The sequence below is a fragment of the Cebus imitator genome, unplaced genomic scaffold (genome assembly GCF_001604975.1).
Source record: "Cebus imitator isolate Cc_AM_T3 unplaced genomic scaffold, Cebus_imitator-1.0 Scaffold277, whole genome shotgun sequence".
Classification (NCBI taxonomy): domain Eukaryota; kingdom Metazoa; phylum Chordata; class Mammalia; order Primates; family Cebidae; genus Cebus; species Cebus imitator.
The window spans coordinates 1,268,467-1,286,204 of record NW_016107592.1 but is presented as its reverse complement, the minus strand read 5'-3'; the positions used below and the strand labels follow the sequence as shown (position 1 = coordinate 1,286,204).

General features: G+C 47.1%; 1 protein-coding gene across 1 annotated transcript in view; it reads left to right on the top strand.

Annotated features, from left to right (window-relative positions):
* EPHB1 (EPH receptor B1) overlaps nucleotides 1-17,738 on the top strand; it is a 436,567-nt gene that overhangs the window by 123,809 nt on the left and 295,020 nt on the right. The window contains exon 2 of the mRNA XM_017501026.2: nucleotides 7,908-7,972. Coding sequence (XP_017356515.1) covers nucleotides 7,908-7,972 — 65 coding nt within the window. The remainder of the gene's footprint in view (nucleotides 1-7,907; nucleotides 7,973-17,738) is intronic.

Genomic DNA, 17,738 nt, shown 5'->3' with positions numbered 1-17,738 from the left:
AAGACAATAAATAAATGTTAGTCAAATGAATGTTCTTAAAAAAACACAGAGCATCTTTCTGGGCGTGGTTCTGTTGGCTCAGGGCAGGAAGCAAGAGGAGAAGCCCCTACCTGTGTTGCACATTAGGGCTTTGACACTCAACCTGACTTGATTTGCTCATCAATTGTGGAGAGCTGGGATTTGAACCCAGATCTTCAGGGTTTACTGAACATTTATATTGTATGAGGGCATCTGACCAAGCTCTGTGGGACAGAAGTCATAGCTCTGTGCTCTGAGGATACTTTGAATATACTCAGATATATAAAGTGATAACTAAAACCAACCATTCAAACAGTACAAGTTCTGTAGAGGAAGGAAGACCTCCATGGATAGGAGGACTAGGTGGAGTCTTCCAGGTGTGTCGAGGGGAGGGTGGGGGAGATGATCCAGGCAGGAGGAACAACGTGAGCAGAAATGGGGTACTGGAGGAAAGGTCTTCCTTTAGGGAACTGAAGATCAATTTGGAAGAGGTGGGGTTAGACCAGAAAGCTCTTGAAGGCCAGGCATTTGTGGCATATCTTGGAGTTAGTGGAGAGACTGAAAATCATAAAGTAGAGGAATGAGATGTGATGAAAGAGTCATTTTCTGAAAATTGGTTACATTTTTATTTCTGAATTTGTGTGGCATAAAGCAGCATAGTAATAATTAGGAAGCTCATCTGTAAACAAACATCCCCCACCCAGCAGCTGTTGCATCTCGTTTTCTAGTTTCTGTACGTAGTTATTTCACTAGGTTGAAACACTGTCTCCTGAGTTGCATCTGTTGGCTCACACAGCTCTGCTTCCTGCTTTATGTTTCACTGCTCACATTCTGCTCACTGCTACATTGTCTTCCTAACATTCCAGGCGTGTGGATGTGCTATCCCGCACTACTTCTTCCCGCTATGGATGGGCTGGTTCCAGTTTTTCACATAGTCTAGATAATGATGCAATGAACAGCTTCATGATATAGGGCTTTTTGTTTTCTTCTGAAATTATTTTCTTTGGACAAATTCTTGGCAGTGAAATTATTGGATGGTCAGAGGACCTGAGATTCTATAAGCCTTTCTTTAGTGTGGCCATGTTACTTTTTAAAAAGCTGAACTATTGACACTGTCAGAACTGAAGTTGCCAGCTGCATAAAAAACAACTCAGATGAGGCCTCCTGGATGAGACACAAGTTAGGAGGTGGTTGCTGTGGTCCTCATGTGCAGGAATGAAGCCTGGGCTCAGATAGGGTGCTGAGAATGAAAAGGAACACACAGCTGAAAAAGATGCTGTAAAGGAAGAAAGAACCATTGAATATGGTGAATGACTGGGTAAAATAGGAAGGAATCAAAGCTAAATGCTGCTGAAGTTTCATACCTGGGCTCCTGGGAAGTTTGGAAGGGTTTGGTGTGAAGAAGAAGAGAATTTCTGTAGGGAGAAGATTTAGGGGGTAGACACATGGGAGATGGGGTGTGGAAGGTTTGCTTGGAACCCTTTCTCTTTGAACTTCTTGGCTGTGCTGGGCCCAGGCACTGGTCATGATAGAACACAGGCTGGTGCCTTTAACGGTTTACAGTCAACGAAGCCCATCCCCATATCCAAAGCCAGCAGGCAACATGAGGTCAATTCAGATGGGTAGGGACAAGATTACAGGGAGACCTGCCTGTACAGGCAGCAGGAGGTCCGGACATAGAGTGAGATTGGTGCTTAAACACCTTTAGTGCTGGGCCCCTGTTGCAAGGGCTGAGGGTCAAGGGCAGCAGAGCCCCTGAGGAGCCATGTGGGCATCATACAGGAGTTCCATGCCAACAGGGGTGGCCTGCCCAGCCAGCAGAGGATATGCAGACCAGGTCTGGAGGGCAGCTTAGAGACCCCTGGGGAGGGCAGAGGACCTGGCCACACATACCCTTGGCACCTCGTGCAGTCTGGATTTGGGACTGAGAGGTATTATTTAATATATCCTATTCTTGCCAGTATGGACTGTCTTAGGGCAAGGGTGTGTGTGTGTGTATGTGTGCTCGTGTTTGTGTGTTTGCTCATACAGAAATATGTGAAGGGAATGGGCGTGGTCTCTGTGCTTTCAACAGCCAGGGGCTGGGGCAAAGAATGAGGAAGTTCCAGCTGCCTGGTAGGCTCCATACACCTGTCATTGTGTTCCATCTTCACATTGTTCCTATGAGTACATCTACCATTCGCTGAGGCTGCCATTGCAGATCTATTTGCATGGTTATTGGAATAATTTGTTTTCTGTGTGACTGCAAGCTCCCTGAGGGCTGGGATGTCTCTCTATTCTGTTCATCTCTGCTTGCACAGCACAAAAATTATTTGTTGAATGCATACCTGAACCCCTTTTTACCACCTTACAGCTCTCTTGCAAGGATTCTTTGTGGAGGTGGAGGGAAGGAGTTGGGACTGCCCTGTGCCCTTTGTGCAGTGGGACCAACTCTGGGCTGCTTGCATTTACATCAAGCAGCTTTGTTCTTGAACCATTCCATGGTGTGGCTTTCAGGCTTAAAGAGTTCTGTAGGCGGTGGAGGGTAACACAGGGAAATGACTGCTTGGTGGCACTAGCCCTGTCCTACTTGAAAGGTCTGTGGACTTGCCTTATCAAATACACATAAGGCACTACTCAGAAAAGGCCTGGAAGCTGCTATTCCATCTGTCAGTATATGTTGTATTTTGTTACCACGATGGAGGGACACTGTAAATATTTCAACTGAATATCTGATTAATGTCTCTCCAAAAAGCATGGCAAAGCTGTAAAAAGAGGGTTTATTTATTTCCCTTTCAACATGATGGGTGTCTAATGTTTCCCAAATGTCAGTATATCCAAAGGTGCCAATCCAGACAGAAACAAAAACTGTCTGTAGGGCCAGTCCGTAGCTGCCTCTTCTTCCTCAGGAGGCTCAGACCTGGCCCCACCATCTGGACCCCCAGGCGGTGGCCCCGCTGGTTGGTGGGGATGCCCTGAGGGTTTCCATAATGAAGCCCTCACAGGGAAGTGTTCCCTGGGAATATGGGATCACTCTGTCAGGCACTTTTTTTTTTTTTTTTTTTTAGATGGGATCTTGCTGTGTTGCTCAGGTTGGTCTCAAACTCTTGGTTCAAGAGCTGTCCCACCTCAGTGTCCCCTGAATAGCTGGGATTATAGGTGCACACCACAGTGCCTGACTCTATGCCAGGTTTCTTATGCATCCCATCCTTCCCAGGTTCCTGCAAGTTAAGCCAACACTTGCCAGAGACTCCTGTCTGTCCTCTCAGCCTCCCTTCTCCTTCTGCTGATGGCTTTTCTCTCTCTCCCATCTGCTTGGGATGACTCCTACTTCATTCCCTTCAACCTATCCATGCCTCTCCCATTGTTGCTTCTAGGAGTCGCTCTCCCATCCTTTTCCCAAGAGGCAGGGGAGATAATCCATTCTTCTTCCCTCCTCACCACTGCCCACCCCTTTCCAGAATACCCCAAGCATTTCCCTTTGCCTACACACAGGGCGAGTCTCCCTGTTGGGACAGCCACACCTGTTCCACACATACAGAAAAATTGTGCCCATTCCTTTTTCCAGTCTTTTTCTCATAGACTTAGCCAGAATAGGGTGCCAGTTATGACTTTGCTTATTGTCCTTCTTTAGACTAAACCATGAATTTCTCTAGGGCACACATCAATTTATATGCATTGTTGTATCCCCAACATGTGTTATTCCCTTGATCTTTACAACAATGCAAATAAGAAAGTAGATAAAATATCATTAGATGTGTAAAATAATTAGATTCTTATAGATACTTTATTGATATTGTATAGAAGACACATGTCAAATTCTTGTCATAGTTAAGAGACTGAAGCTTGGAGTGATTCAGTTATAGTAATAGCAATACTGCATGTTTCGCAGTGTTTTATTTCATTCAGTCTCCCTTTCTCCCTCCATAAGCCTGCCTACTAGTTAGCACCAGCTCCATCCTGCAGGTGAGGGGCACAGACAGAGAGAGAGAGAGATGGAGAGAGACAGAGGGAGGGCGGAGGGTCGGGGGAGGTTGTATGACACAAGCAAGGTCATATCTCTTCTAGGAGGTGAAGGTGGGACTTGGGACATGGTCTGCCCACACCAGCACTCTCTCCACCCTGCATGTGCCCTTCCTGGCGATCCCCCTTTGGGCACTGAGTCCATGCTGCCAGAGGGTGGTGGGCATGGGTCCCAGAGTCGTGTCCTCTGCAGGAATCTCCAGATCTGACAGCACCACATGCACTTCCAGCTGGGTTGGTCCCTGTGCCACTTTTTGAGAGCAGAAATGATGGTAAATATTTAATTGTGCTTCCACCATAACTTTCTGCCAGAACTCTCAATATGCTTTATAAATGCAAATGAATGCGCTCTTCCTCTCCAGGGTGATGTAAACCTGTTCAAATCACTTTTATTCAGCCCCCACCAGAATGTAATGCTATCATCAGGAGCTCTCTGTGCCAGAAAAGAAACTGCCCTTAATCATATCGAGTGGATGGTTTACTGTTTTGTAGTCTTCTGTCTCGACAATGGGCAGATGTAAAGAAATGGATTTCTCTTGCTGCAAATTCTGTCCAGCAGAGTGTGTGGAAAACATTATTTAGAAGCAGACTTAATTACAGCCCTAGAGCAGGTGATCATGACTAATATGAAGTCTTAGACTGTATTTATGGGGTTAACAAAACAAGTGAGTCCTTGGAAGACACAGAAGTAAGCTCGATTCTTTTATTTGATTCTGGACTCTGTTTTTCTCACCACCATCCTCTGCCTGCTCCCTGCTCCTCCAACATGATCTTGCTGTTGGGCTGGGGAATACATTATTCTTGGAGCTTTTGTGGCTTCTTGGCTTTACAAGTGAGGATCCCACTCCTGCCCAACCCCAGAGCTGTAGCAGAGCCCTTCAAAAGCCTAAGTTGGCCTGGTGGCCATGTGCTGAGATTTGAGGCTGTTGCTGTCAGGGTGGGAAACTGTGTGACTTTGCAGAAAGCACTGCACCTTTCTGTGCCCTGATTCCCAACTTTGCCACAGGGATTCAGTTGCCCCTGTTCCAGGCCCACCTGGCAGAGACATTTTAATAATCATGGAGATGAGCTTCTACAAAGCCTCATGGAGTGTCTTCTGAGAAGTGTATTATGTAAATTTGGTGTGTCATGATGATCATTATTAGTGCTGTGAAGTGGAGATGGGGGGAGGGAGGGGGAGCTGCTCCAAGCAGGGACCAGCCTCCCCAGCTGTCAGAAGAGTTGGAGACGAAAACAGACTTAAGAAGCCTGCTCCAGTGCTTCTGTTCCTTCAAATATGCACGGGGCACAACTCAATCTGAACACAAACTCACTTGGGTAGGAAAATGCAGCTTTCTACATTTCCTTTTACTCCCGTTCATTTCCAGTTGAGTCCCTGTTTTGCTGGGGTAGCAGAAGTGCTGTCTGAGTTACAGGTGGGCCCATAGTGTTAAGCTATGGAGGAAGGTCTTCCTGGTTCTGTTGGCTGCTGTCCACATATGTACCTGCTGAGATACCCTGTACCCTACCTGAACCTTGCTTATAGCCCATGCAGGTCACCACTGGGTGCTCCCAGGCCCCCTTCATTAGACCCACTCAGGGCCTCTGGCCCTCCTGTGCTCCCTGAGTGCCACGTTAGACTGATGGGGCCATTGGCTGCTCCATCACCGCCCTAGGATGCTGAATATCCAAGGTCCTGTGTCCTGGACAGCCTCTCAGAATTTCTCTTGTGCAGGTAGCTCTTTGGGATTGAGTGAGCAATGAAAGCGTAGGAAGACCTTTTCTTCCACTTAGCTTCCCATTTATCACTTATGTTTTCATTCCCTTAATCCTGCCCCTAGGGTGGGTTTCTTCCAAAACCTTTGGTTTATAACAGGGTCCTTCTATTTCATAGTGGGCCCAGGATTTTGTGACTCTGCATTCTGCATTCACATCTCCTCCCTGATGCAGTAAGCAGGGAGTGGCTCTTCATTTGGTGATGGGAAGGGGAGGCTGTGGGAGGACAAGGGGAGAAAAAACACCGAACAATGCATCATTTATATTGTGTACTCCCCTGTGTGTTGAGTAGCTATGCATCTGGGAGGTGCTGTGCCTGTTCCCTTGATACATACCCTGAGAACACAGGTGACTAGGACACCTTCACCTGCCCATATAGCTCCATTGTGTAAATTTTTAAAAGTGCCCCTCTGCGACAATGGGATATCCACATCAAGAAAAAAATTCATTGATCCAATACCTTCCACCTTATACAAGAATTAACTTGAATCATAGACCTAGGTAGGAGAAAAAAATCTTTGTGTTAGAGTTAGGCAAAGATTTTTCAGACACAGTGCTAAACCATAAAAGAAAAAAAGTTGATAAATTGGACTTCATCAAAATTAAAAACTTCTCATTTTTGAAAGACATTGTTATGAAAATGAAAACATAAGCCACAGACTGGGAGAAAATATTTGCAAATCATAAACTCCTGAAAAAGGAGTTGTATTTAGAATATATAAAGACCTCTTAAACTCAATAATAAGAAAATAATCCATTGAAAAATGAGAAAAAGATTTGAATAGGCACTTCAAAGATGATTTATGGGTGACAAATTAGTATGTGGCAAGATATCTAATACCATTCACCAGTAAGGAAATGAAAATTAGGACCATAATGATATACCACTACACATTGATTAAAACGACCTGAAGTTAAAAACAAATGACCATGCCAATGTCAATGAAAATATGGAGGAACTGGAAAGCCCATAGACTCTCACATAATAGCCCCAAACTGGAAGCAACAGGTGAATGAGTAAACAAACTGTGGCATAACACAATAGAGTGTTACTCAGCAATAAAAAGAAATTAGCCATTGGTATACACAACAAGATGAATAAGTCTTAATTATGCTGAGTGAGAGAAACCAGATTTTTAAAAATGGCATATACTGTATGGTTCCATTTACATGAAATGTGAGAAAATGCCATTTAATCTACAATGACAGAAAGCAGATGAGTCATTGCCTGGGACAGGGACATGGTGGGCTAGGAGCAGGAGGGAGGAAAGGATTACCAAGGGACTAAAGAAACTTTTGGGTACGAGGAATATCTTTATTGTCTTAATTTGCGGTGATGGCTTTACTGGTGTACATACATATCAAAATGTATCAAATCATACATTTTAAGTACTGTATGTGCCGTTTATCCCTGATGGCTCCCAGGAGCTCACAGCAGCATCCAGGTGTCTGTCTTTCCTTTCCTGTGGCCAGAGGAAGGAAGGTAACCAGCTGGCTGCTATGGTCACCCTTGCCACTTCATCGCCTACGTGGTAGGCTGCGGGGATGTGAGATGTGCATTTGTGTTCGACGTGAAACCTCTGGAGTTGATGGGAGATCACCCAAGGTGTCAATATAGATGCCTGATGGGGAGGCAGAGGAGAATGTGTGGAGAGGAAGGAGGGCAGACAGATGAGGCCAGAGAAGCTGCCTGGTGGTGAAGAAGAAGGCAGAAAGAGGGCCTAGAAAGGTCTAGGAAGGAATTACATTTGGCTACCTGGTCAACACAGCCCTGGCAGAATCTCTGGGAAGAATAATCTGGGAAGAAGCTGTGTCTTGGGGGTCCAGTGGTAGGTGGGCAGGCGACTTCATCCCACCTGGGTGCCTTGGGGTCACCGGGAAGAGAGCACTGGACTTAGCGTCAGACCCGAGGTCTGTATCCAACTTTGCCGTGAACTGCATACTCTTAGCAGGCTTCTTTTGCTCTGTGAGCCTTGGGCTTCACAGAGGGGCCTGGGCTTGAAGATACACAAACCTCCTTGTAGTGCTGTCATTTACAATCACAAACAACTCCATGACCTAAGGACCACTGTATAGCAATGCTTCTGACTCATCCTTTTTTGTTTTTTTGTTTTTTTCTTTACAATCTACAGAAACGTTAATGGACACCAGAACGGCTACTGCAGAGCTGGGCTGGACGGCCAATCCTGCATCAGGGGTGAGTATCACACCATTCATCTTTCAGTCCTGCTGTGAGGTCCTGGGCACATACGATATCTGGGGTAGTAGAGACTGCCCAGAGCAGTACCCGTGGGGAATGGAATACAGGTGTGAATAGCTGTGTCCACTGCCCATCTGTGTAAAGAGAGCACTGGGGGTCTCAGACCTGAGGTGCCGCCTCGTGTGGTGATGTGGACCATCTCTTGACACAGTCCTTTCTGAGAGCTGGCACCTAGACAACTAGGGCCATGGCTGTGTGAGAGTGGGGGCACGCAGGCTAGTGGCACTGAGGCAGATCAGAGATCTGTGATGCCCAAAGGGCTGCAGCAGAGGCAAAGACATGAGGGAGGAGGTAGAGTTCAGCATGGCTAAGGCTCTCTTTCACTTAGACCTTGGCTTGGAGAGACAGTCTAGTGTTCATGTACCTGGCGAGCCACAAAGATAGACTATCCTTGAGGAGCTCATGGCCTCCTGTGGAAACCCGCATGTGGTTTGGGCACAGGTTAGACAAGAAGTCTTTATGGAGAAGGTGCAAGCAAGCTGGGTTTTGGAGCATGAGTAGGAGTTTGACAGATGTTATACTGAGTCTTCTCAGTGGCAGGGAGCACAATTCACAATCCCAAAGTTTACATCTCTCTGTGTTAGAATTTGATTCATTTCTAGCTCCCCCTTCAGCCATATTATAACCTCCAGGGTATGCAGGATTCTATGAAAAGATGTTCTAAGTAGGAGGAATGCTGGTTGAAAGGGATGAGATGATGAAAACACTTAAGAGGGAAGAGTGTGTGTGTGTCTGGAACACAGCGTGGTGTGAATGCTGCTGAGATGGGCCTGGAGGGTAAGTTGAAACCTGGAATGGTGGCGATCGACTGTGACTGCCATGCTGAGCAGGGAACTTGGATTTTATCTCATAGGTAATGGAGAGATCCTGAGCAGGAGAAAGAAATTATCACACTTGTTGACAGGATTGTGAAGAACAGTTGGGAGAAAGGCATTTAAGAGGCTCTTTCAGCTGTCTTGGATATAACAGAAGAATCAAGTTAAAATAGGATACTCAGAGGCTAGTTTGAGAGAAGTTAGCAATGGATGGACTGTGGCAGGAAGGAGAGAAAGAGAGAGGAGGTGGAGATGATGTTCATGTCCCTGGCTTCGGCAGTTAGCTAATTTCAGGGCTTAATCATGAAGGGAGAGGGCAAGAGGAGGTGGGAGTGGGCTCTTCATCTCAGCCAGTGGGTGATGTCATGCTGGGACAGGGTGGCCCTAGGCGTCCTCATCTGTCCCACACCTTCTCTCTGCATCCCATCCTGTAACCTTTGCACCCCATGAAGGATCTCCAGCATAGCACATCCTCACCATGCCTTGGTTCTGCTGCAGGGATGGTTCTAATTGGGACATTCAGGTCACAGGCGGACAGTTATCTCACCTGTGCATTCTCCCCTGGGTTCTCACTTTTACCCTATTGCAGCATTTGAAAAACTGTACTGCTTGAGGCATAAGCATCATGCCTAGGAACAGGGAAGCAAGGTCTAGAATGAGCTGGCATTCCCTAAAGCAGGGAGTGGGGACAGGGGCAGAGCCTGACTGCACTGAACAAGTCTAAGTCATGCCAGAAGCACTGTAGCCCACCAGCAAAACCCTCCCACTTTTACTTGGGACTTTATGTAAAGCTGATGAGGCAGCAGTTCTTCCACATTGCCTGGATGTTAAGAACATGCCATCTTTTACAAATTATGTTATTGTTTGAAGGCTTTTGTGTTTTTACAAGGCCTCGACGTGATTTATGGTTAATTTTCCCCTAGATTTTTGTACACAACACCTGTTTGATTTATACTTCTGATATCCTTTCCCAAGGAAGATTCTCCTTGAGGGAAACATTCAAAGTCAAGGGATGCCCTTTAGAGAGAGCAGCTGCCTGGGCTCCCTGTTTGCCCTCCCCACTTGCTACCAGCATGCTTAGCTGCCTTTCCCCAGCACTCATTGTGAGGCAACACACAGCCAGATAGTTCTTCTGGTGCCTGGTATAGCTTCTGAGTCCGTCTGGTTTACAGTGACCAGTGGCCCTTGGCCTGAGTGGAAAAGGAAGACCCAAGGACTGTGCTTTTCCCCCAGGCCTGCTTGTCTGCTCCCTCTGTGCTCTGCCGGGACAGTACCTTCCAATTCTGTGGACACACCAGTGACTCCCAAGTTAGTATGCCTGGCTCAGGCTCACATGTCTAGCTGCCACTTCTTTCACTGGATGCTCATGGGCATATCAGTCTCAACATGGCCCAAGTAGATCTCACCTTTTTCCTTTTCCCACCGACACACGTGCATTTTCTGTCCATCTTAGCACATTTATAAAGGCCAGACACCAGAAGTGATTCTTGACTTCTCCTTTTATCATCTTCAGATCTCTGCTTCTGTGTCCATCCTCAGGGACATGCTCTCTGCATCCCAGTCATGTTGGATTCCCCATCACAGGTCTTCTCAGTGCCAGGGAGCTTTATTGATAGCACAATTCACAGTCCCAAAGTTTACATCTCTCTGTGTTAGAACTGGATTCATTTCTAGCCCCCGCTTCAGCCCTATTACAACCTCCAGGGTGGCCAGGACTCGATGCATTTGTTCGCCATTGGCAACTTACACCCAGTTCAACACTTGACTCAATGTTTGACTGTTGAAAGTTTCTGACTTGAGCAAGTGGGTGGATGCTGGTGACATTCTTGGAGTCAGAGGACACAGGAGGAGGAGTATGCTTGGGTGGGAAGAGGATGAGTCAATCTGGGACCTGTCAAGCTTGAAGCGTCTCTGAGGCACCCACGGGAAGGTGAGCCATCAGTATTTGACTTAGGGGCAATGGAATCAGGAGGCAGTCCCTTGTCGGTGAGATGGGCGCCCAGGGCGTGGCTGCAGTCTCCTAGGGGAGTGTCCCAGGGGAAAGAGGTGAGAGCTTTGGATGGATAACCTGCACTGAAGTGCCAAATAGAGCCTGACAAGGAGACTGGGAGGAGGAGAAAACCAAGACGAGGTCCACTTATAGAAGCTAGGGGAAGAGCATGTCAGGGAGGAGGAGGGCACAAAAGTGGCAAATGCTTCTGGGTGTTTAACATCTCCACTGGGTTTAGATGCAAGAACCCTATGGTTAAGAATACAGATGGTTTCAGAGGAGCCCAGGGCAGGAAGACAGAAAGCAGAGAGGTGAAGAGTCAGTAGGAGGCGAGGCAGTACAGATAGCAGTTGGTAAGGGGAGGGAGGACAGAGGGAACAAGGGGCTGTGGGTGCATTTGTTTTTCCTAGGGAAAGGGCTCCTTTCCTGTTGAAATAGCAAGACAGAGATAAAGATGCCCACAGAGGGCGGAGAGTGCTCACTTTTGACACAACAGAGCCATGAAATAGAAAATTCTCTCGGCTTCATATCTTCTCTCTGAGGTTGGAGGTGAGATTTAGAGAGTGAGGCATGTGGAGTCTGGGTAGCAGGTGTTGAGAGGGTACAGAAGGAACTGCTACTGAGAGCTGCAGAGAGGCTGGGCATGTTTAGGAGGAATATGGCCAGGAGTAAGAGCTGAATTGTGGCTGACAACTGTGCATGGGTAAGGACCCTGATCTACAGGCCTCCTTCAGCTGCCTGACCACCTCGAAGAGCTGTGGCAGTGGGATCACCCAGAATTATGGTTTACAGGAAAGAATGGTGGGACTGAAAGGGCCAGGGGCTGAGGATGCTGGCACCTTATATCATGACATCTACCCCATGGGAAAAGGAGTGAGACCAGGAGGGACTGGTGTGACCAGCCCAGGAGCCCCAGACTGAGGTTTCAATGAGGCTAAGGAACAGATGTGATGTCATGGCTGGGACTGGAGGAAGACCTGGCACCTTGACATCAGATGAAAGACACACAGAGTACTTTCAGGTGATGAAGAGGCTCTGAGTGGATCAGGATGTGAGCTGCTGGGGCAGAGGAGGATGAACTTCATGACACTGAGGAGCTCAGGTGTTTGAGAAGACAGGAGGTTTGGGGGAGTAGAGGTCCACCTTTTCCTGAGACTTAGCATGGAGAAGACTGGGGAGGGAGATGGACTGTCAGCCCAGAAAGGAGGGAAGGGCCTCAGATTGTTTCTCTAGTCAGGATACCATGCATGGAGGCTTAAAGTGGAGATGGTGGGTGGCATTGTTCTGGAGGCCTCAAAGGAACTGGGTTTGCCCCATCCAGAGGAGGCATACAATTCTGCCGGGGGCCAGTTGGCACTGCAATGGGCCCCATCCACAGTGCATAGCCTGTGTGGCAGGCTTCCCAGAGAGAGGCCAAGGAACTTTTCCTTTTATGGGGCTAAGTGGGTGCCTTTGCTGCTGTACTTGAGAACTACCAGATATAGGAAGGGCGTAGGACCACTCACCTACACAAAGCCCACAAATCATTCTCAATTTTATTGTTGGAAAGCAATATTGCATGTCAAGATCGGAAAGTATGCCCAGATTAAAAATGCTGCTTTATAATCTATTGCAGCACCCTGCCTTTCATTGAAGGCCTTTAGGTTTACTCTAAATCAGGGGCTACCTGGTGAACACAGGATAAAGGTAACAAACACATTTACAAAGTAGCAAATGCCAGGGAGAAGCTGAGCTCCCACTGAAGGGCTGTCCCAGGGACCCTCACCACTACAGCCCCTGGTGACCCTTTCTTAGGGCTGGCTTCTAGCCCTGCCCTGAATGATTCCCTAACCTTTACATTTCTGGACCTCTGAGCAGTGGGAGGTTCAGAGAGGTCCTGTGGATAAACAGTCAGCACCGTGCCCAGCCATGGGCAGTGCTCTGTAAATAGCAGTCTTTCTGGTTGTACCTCCAGGTCTGCTCCAGTTCCTAGGTGCTGCCTGGCCTTCCCCACTCTGTTCCTTCTCCTGGACACTCTGTCTTTCAGGTGTCAGCTTTGCTCTCAGCCTCTCTGGGATGCTCCTCCCACCATGGCTTGAAGAGGGATGCCCCATTTTTTTTTAAACCTAGAGGGCTTGGTACCAACCTCTAACATACTGTCCTTCACTCTGCAAGGTAAATATCTGTTAATGTGTCAATCTCTTGCACTGGTCAGAGAATGAGTCAGCTCCCTCTCTGTGTCCCTGGTGCCCAGCACCAGCCTGGCATAGGACAGGATCAAATTAACGTTTTGTTGACTGAATAAATGAATAACAGTCATTCTTGATACTTGTGTGCATCTCCCACCCAGGCCCCTGCACTTAGAAGGCACTCAATTTAGACTGACTGTAACCCAAATACACGGTTACATGTTTGTTGCAGGCCTCTTAACACCCAATTGGTTGTCAATATCTTTTAAAGAGCATAATTAGTGATGCACACGGAGCCACTTCTCCTGAGATAAGCATGATAAAGGGAACAAGGACACGCAGAAGAAAGTCCCTGTTGCTTTCAGCCCCTGGCTGTGATGGATTAGAAAGGCAAACCTAGTCCCTCTGATCAAGAGGCTTATTTAACTTGCTTTTTGGAAATCTCAGTCCAGAGTTCTTTTACTTTTGAAGTGTTTAGCCAGGGCTAATGGTCATTTGTATCTGGGCCACAGTGGCTTCTGTGTGTGTAAGTTTCTGTGTTTGTGAGATGTGTGGCTTACATGTACGTGTAAGCATCTACCTGAGTCCTTACTTTCAAAAAGTGCTGTGAGGGCTTCCAGCCTCCACCTCCTCCTGTGCTGTCCTGTGGAACTGCCTTTAGGGCCTGTGACATGCTCTGTTGACTACTTTAACACTGGCAAACGTTCACCATAGGAAGGGGGATGTGATAGAGGAAAAACAGGAAGGAAGTCCGAAGCCAAGCCGCATGAACCCTCAGGATGAGTGAGCTGGGCTTGTATATGTGCTCCATGTGTATGTGTGTGTGCATATACAGCTATATCTGTATAAATATAAGTGTGTGTGTATATGTATATTTGTGTTTATATGTATACATGTGTATGTCTGTATATATGTGTGTCTATATGTTGGCATGCATGTATATATGTGCTATGTGTGCTATATATATGTGCTATATATGTACACATGCACATATGTATATAGTGTATATGTGTGTATATGTGTATCTGTATACATGTGTATGTTTATATGAATATATGTGTATATATGTGTGTGTCTGCATACATATGCACCTGTGTATATGTGTGTGTGTGTGTGTGTGTGTGTGTGTGTGTGTGTGTATGAAGTTAAATTCGCTGATCTCACCTTGTGCTTCTGTAAGCAGTTCCTAGATTTCTGGAAACACTTTCAATAATGGGAGGATTATTAGACTGAATGGAGAGCTTCCAGAGCAGGCCAGCGTGAAGGGAGCAACACATATTTGAATGACCACGTTTGGTAGATTAACTCCTGATACGAGATGCATGCCCATGAGTGCAGCATGCCCATGAGTGCAGCATGCCCACGAGTGCAGGCGTGCAGGCAGAATGCACTGCTGCTGCTTGGCTGTTCATGTGTGCGCCGTCTAGGCCACTTGGCAGCCCCTGGCTGTCTCCTCAGTCCTGTCACATCCCCCAGGCACCCTCACCAGCTGCCTACCTCAAGTGACTCAGGAAAGCACACTCAGGAGAGAAACCCACTCTAATAACAACTCATCCATTCTAAGACCAAGCAAAATCAATTACAATTTATCTGATCTGATGGGTAAGACCCTTATGGAGGCACAATTAAGGCCTCAGGTCCTGGAGTCAAATAAACTGGCTATTTTTCTGGCTCTGCCACTCCCTGCCTGTGTGATCTTGGGCCTGTCATTTAGACTCCTTCAGTCTCAGTTTTCACTTCTGCTCAGTGGGGTAAGAATGATAACGCTGTCATATTGGAAACAATATCAGTAAAAAGTTTTCCTTGGTAAACACTTAGGAAATGTTAGCACATCACTTACCCTCCAGAGGGCTAAATTTTCTCTTTTCTCACTTTAATGATTCAATCATGCGTATTAAGGAAGAAAACCCTGAGCTAGATTAGAAAAATCCAAGAGAAATTTAGCTCTGGGCAAAATGATTCTGTGAATGGAATTTCACTGCATTTGAATTTCAGGATATGCCAGAGACAGGAGGACAGAAGAAGGTGGCGTTGGTCTTGATTTCTCTGATGGGCACCACTGAATGGGGACTTGAGAGCTTTGGACCTGATCACTGATTGCTGGCAGCTATTCTCATTCTATACTTTAGTATCTGTCCGGGCTTTTTAGTGGCCAGTGACAGAAAAGCAAAACCCAGTCTTGAAAGATAGCTTGGCTCATGAAACTGAATGGTCCAGGGGCTGGTGTGGCTTCAAGTTTGGGCTGCTCCAGATCGATCAGTCGATCCCTCGTCCCCACCGTCTTGTTTTATCTTTTTCTGTTTTCCCATCCCTTTTCTCCTCTCTCTACTCTTCCAGTGTTGGTTCCACGCTGGAGTTCTCTTGGTCATAAGATGTCCATTTGCAGCAGCTCTAGCCCCTACAGCCTCTTTCATCAGTTTGCCCTGGAGAAGAGCAGACACCTCTTCCTGGGGCCCTCAGCAAAAGCCCTGGAATTAGCTCTGAGCCGGCCTGGCTGGCTTGGCTTGAATCCCAATCTCACTCTGGACCATCCCCTGAGGAGGAAATTGACACTGAGGTCCCGTGTCCATTCCTGTGTTGTGGAGAACCTACTGGAAGCCAGGGAGAAGGGCAGGAGAGAGTAACAGAGGGGATCAGGATATAGGTAACAGAGAGATGACTAGATGCTAGGTAGGAAAAAAAAGAATCTATCACTGTATGACAGACCCTAAGTGACTTACAGCCAGGCACACAATAATCCTCACAGTAGCCCCATTTTACAGATGAGGAAAGTAAGGCATGGAGCAGCTGGTAAACTGCCTAAGGTCTCACGGCGAAAAAGTGCCAATGCTGACCTTTAACCTGGAGACCGGCTAGCCTGCCAACAATTATGCTTCACTGTCTTTCCCAATGAAATGCTGCCCACCGTGGTATCTTCAGAGCCTGGATTCCAGAAGGAACTCATAGATGAAGTTGCTGGAGCTTCCTTGAATTTAGGTCTGCAAAAGGTTTTTTTCTCACGGTAAGAGACATGGGTGGTATCCTTTCTCTGAGCTGTTCCTTAGGAATTTGTACCACTTTCTCAACGGAGAGGCCCAGCCTCCCTGCTGTTGGGCCTCTGACCTCCCGTCCCCTCCCTCATTCCCTCCCCTCCTATTCCCTCTTCAGGTAAACCACTGAGATAAGTCAGAGCTCCCCACCCTAGGCCTCCCACCCACTCTTTATCTTTTTCTCTCTCTACCAAAAGGCCTGTAATTAGGAAACATTAGCAGGCTCAAAACAGCTTTCATACCTGAAACATCCTCCATAATTGCACTCCGCAGAGCTCTTCCCTGGCTATTAATGTCACTTCTATGAAGCAATGAGGAACAAAACACCCGAGGCACTTAAAACATTTTTTATATAATATGCGTCTTTTAGGAATGGAAGTTTAAAATCACCTGCCTGACAGAGACAGTGATAGACAAAGGCATGGAGAGCTTGGGTGAGAGCCAGGAAGCAGGTCCTCCTCCAGGAGATGGAAGGCGACGGCCACGAGATTCAGATGCTGCTCTGGGAAGAGACTCCAGGACCCTGCATGGGTGGAGCTACCTTGATGGATCCCCAGGGGAGGAGAGCTGGGCCAGATGAGCAGTGAGGCCACGGCTCTGCCTGGCTTCGTCGCTGGTGGTTGTCCTCATGGGGCTTTTCTATCAGACTGTTTTTGTGGGCTTGTGTATGCATATAACAGGAAGGTGAATAGAGTGCCACAGATGACCCGTGTTGTAGAGTAGGATATCAGTTATTACACTGATAGCAGAAATATATTGGATGTGACTTTGTGTGTGTGTGGTATGATTGCGTGCAGGGGAGTGGGAAAGAGAAGAGAGAGAGAGAAGCTTCTCTAGCTTGCTGTATTAGACAACTTTGGGAGTTGTGGTGGTTCACCAGAACCTTACTGTCTGGCAGATTTATTTTCTTGCTCTTGGAAATGGCTCATGGACTCATTCATCAAAAGAGCAGAGACATTTCTGTCCACAGACTCTGGGAGGGAATTCCAGAGGTTACCGAAGCCCAACTTCACCCTCTTGGAGAAATGCTTAACTCTTGTTGGGGCAGACAGGTGTCTTTCCACTTCTCTAAAACCTTCCCCATGAGGACAGTTCCCCCACTATGTCCCTTGTCTCAATCTTGGAAACCTTTATGCAACTGGCAGGTGAGCCTGAGGACTGACCCACTGATGACAGCTCTTACCAAATGGCTCTCCATGGCAGGAGGGGACACAGGGCTCCTGACACAGGCACTGGGATGGAGCTGATGGGCGTCAGCGTTGCCCTGACAGCCTGAACTCGCAGCACTCCCACTGGTGGCCTTGGTGAAGGAAAGACACATAAAGCAAAGCATTAGAAGGAAAGTGAGGATAAGATGAATAGGAGGAAAACAGGTGAAGAAGGGAGGATCAGGGTTGTCAGAAGAAATGTGAGGGCTCTAGACCTGGTTCCAGGAAGGAGGAACTTAGCCTCTGCAGGAACAGGGTTGCCCTGGGCCTTTGGCCTTACTCCCAGTTATTGGCAAATTGTTAGAATAAGTTGGCCAAAATCCCACTGTACTTTCAGTAGCATGAAGGATCATGCCCAGGATTTGAGATCTGATGTCCTGGGCTTATTCCCATTTCTGCTAAGTTTTTTAACCTCTTTAAACCCATATGCTGCCTTTATAACATGGGTAATATGAGATCTTATCTGTGGAGTGATTGGGATTACATTGTGTTG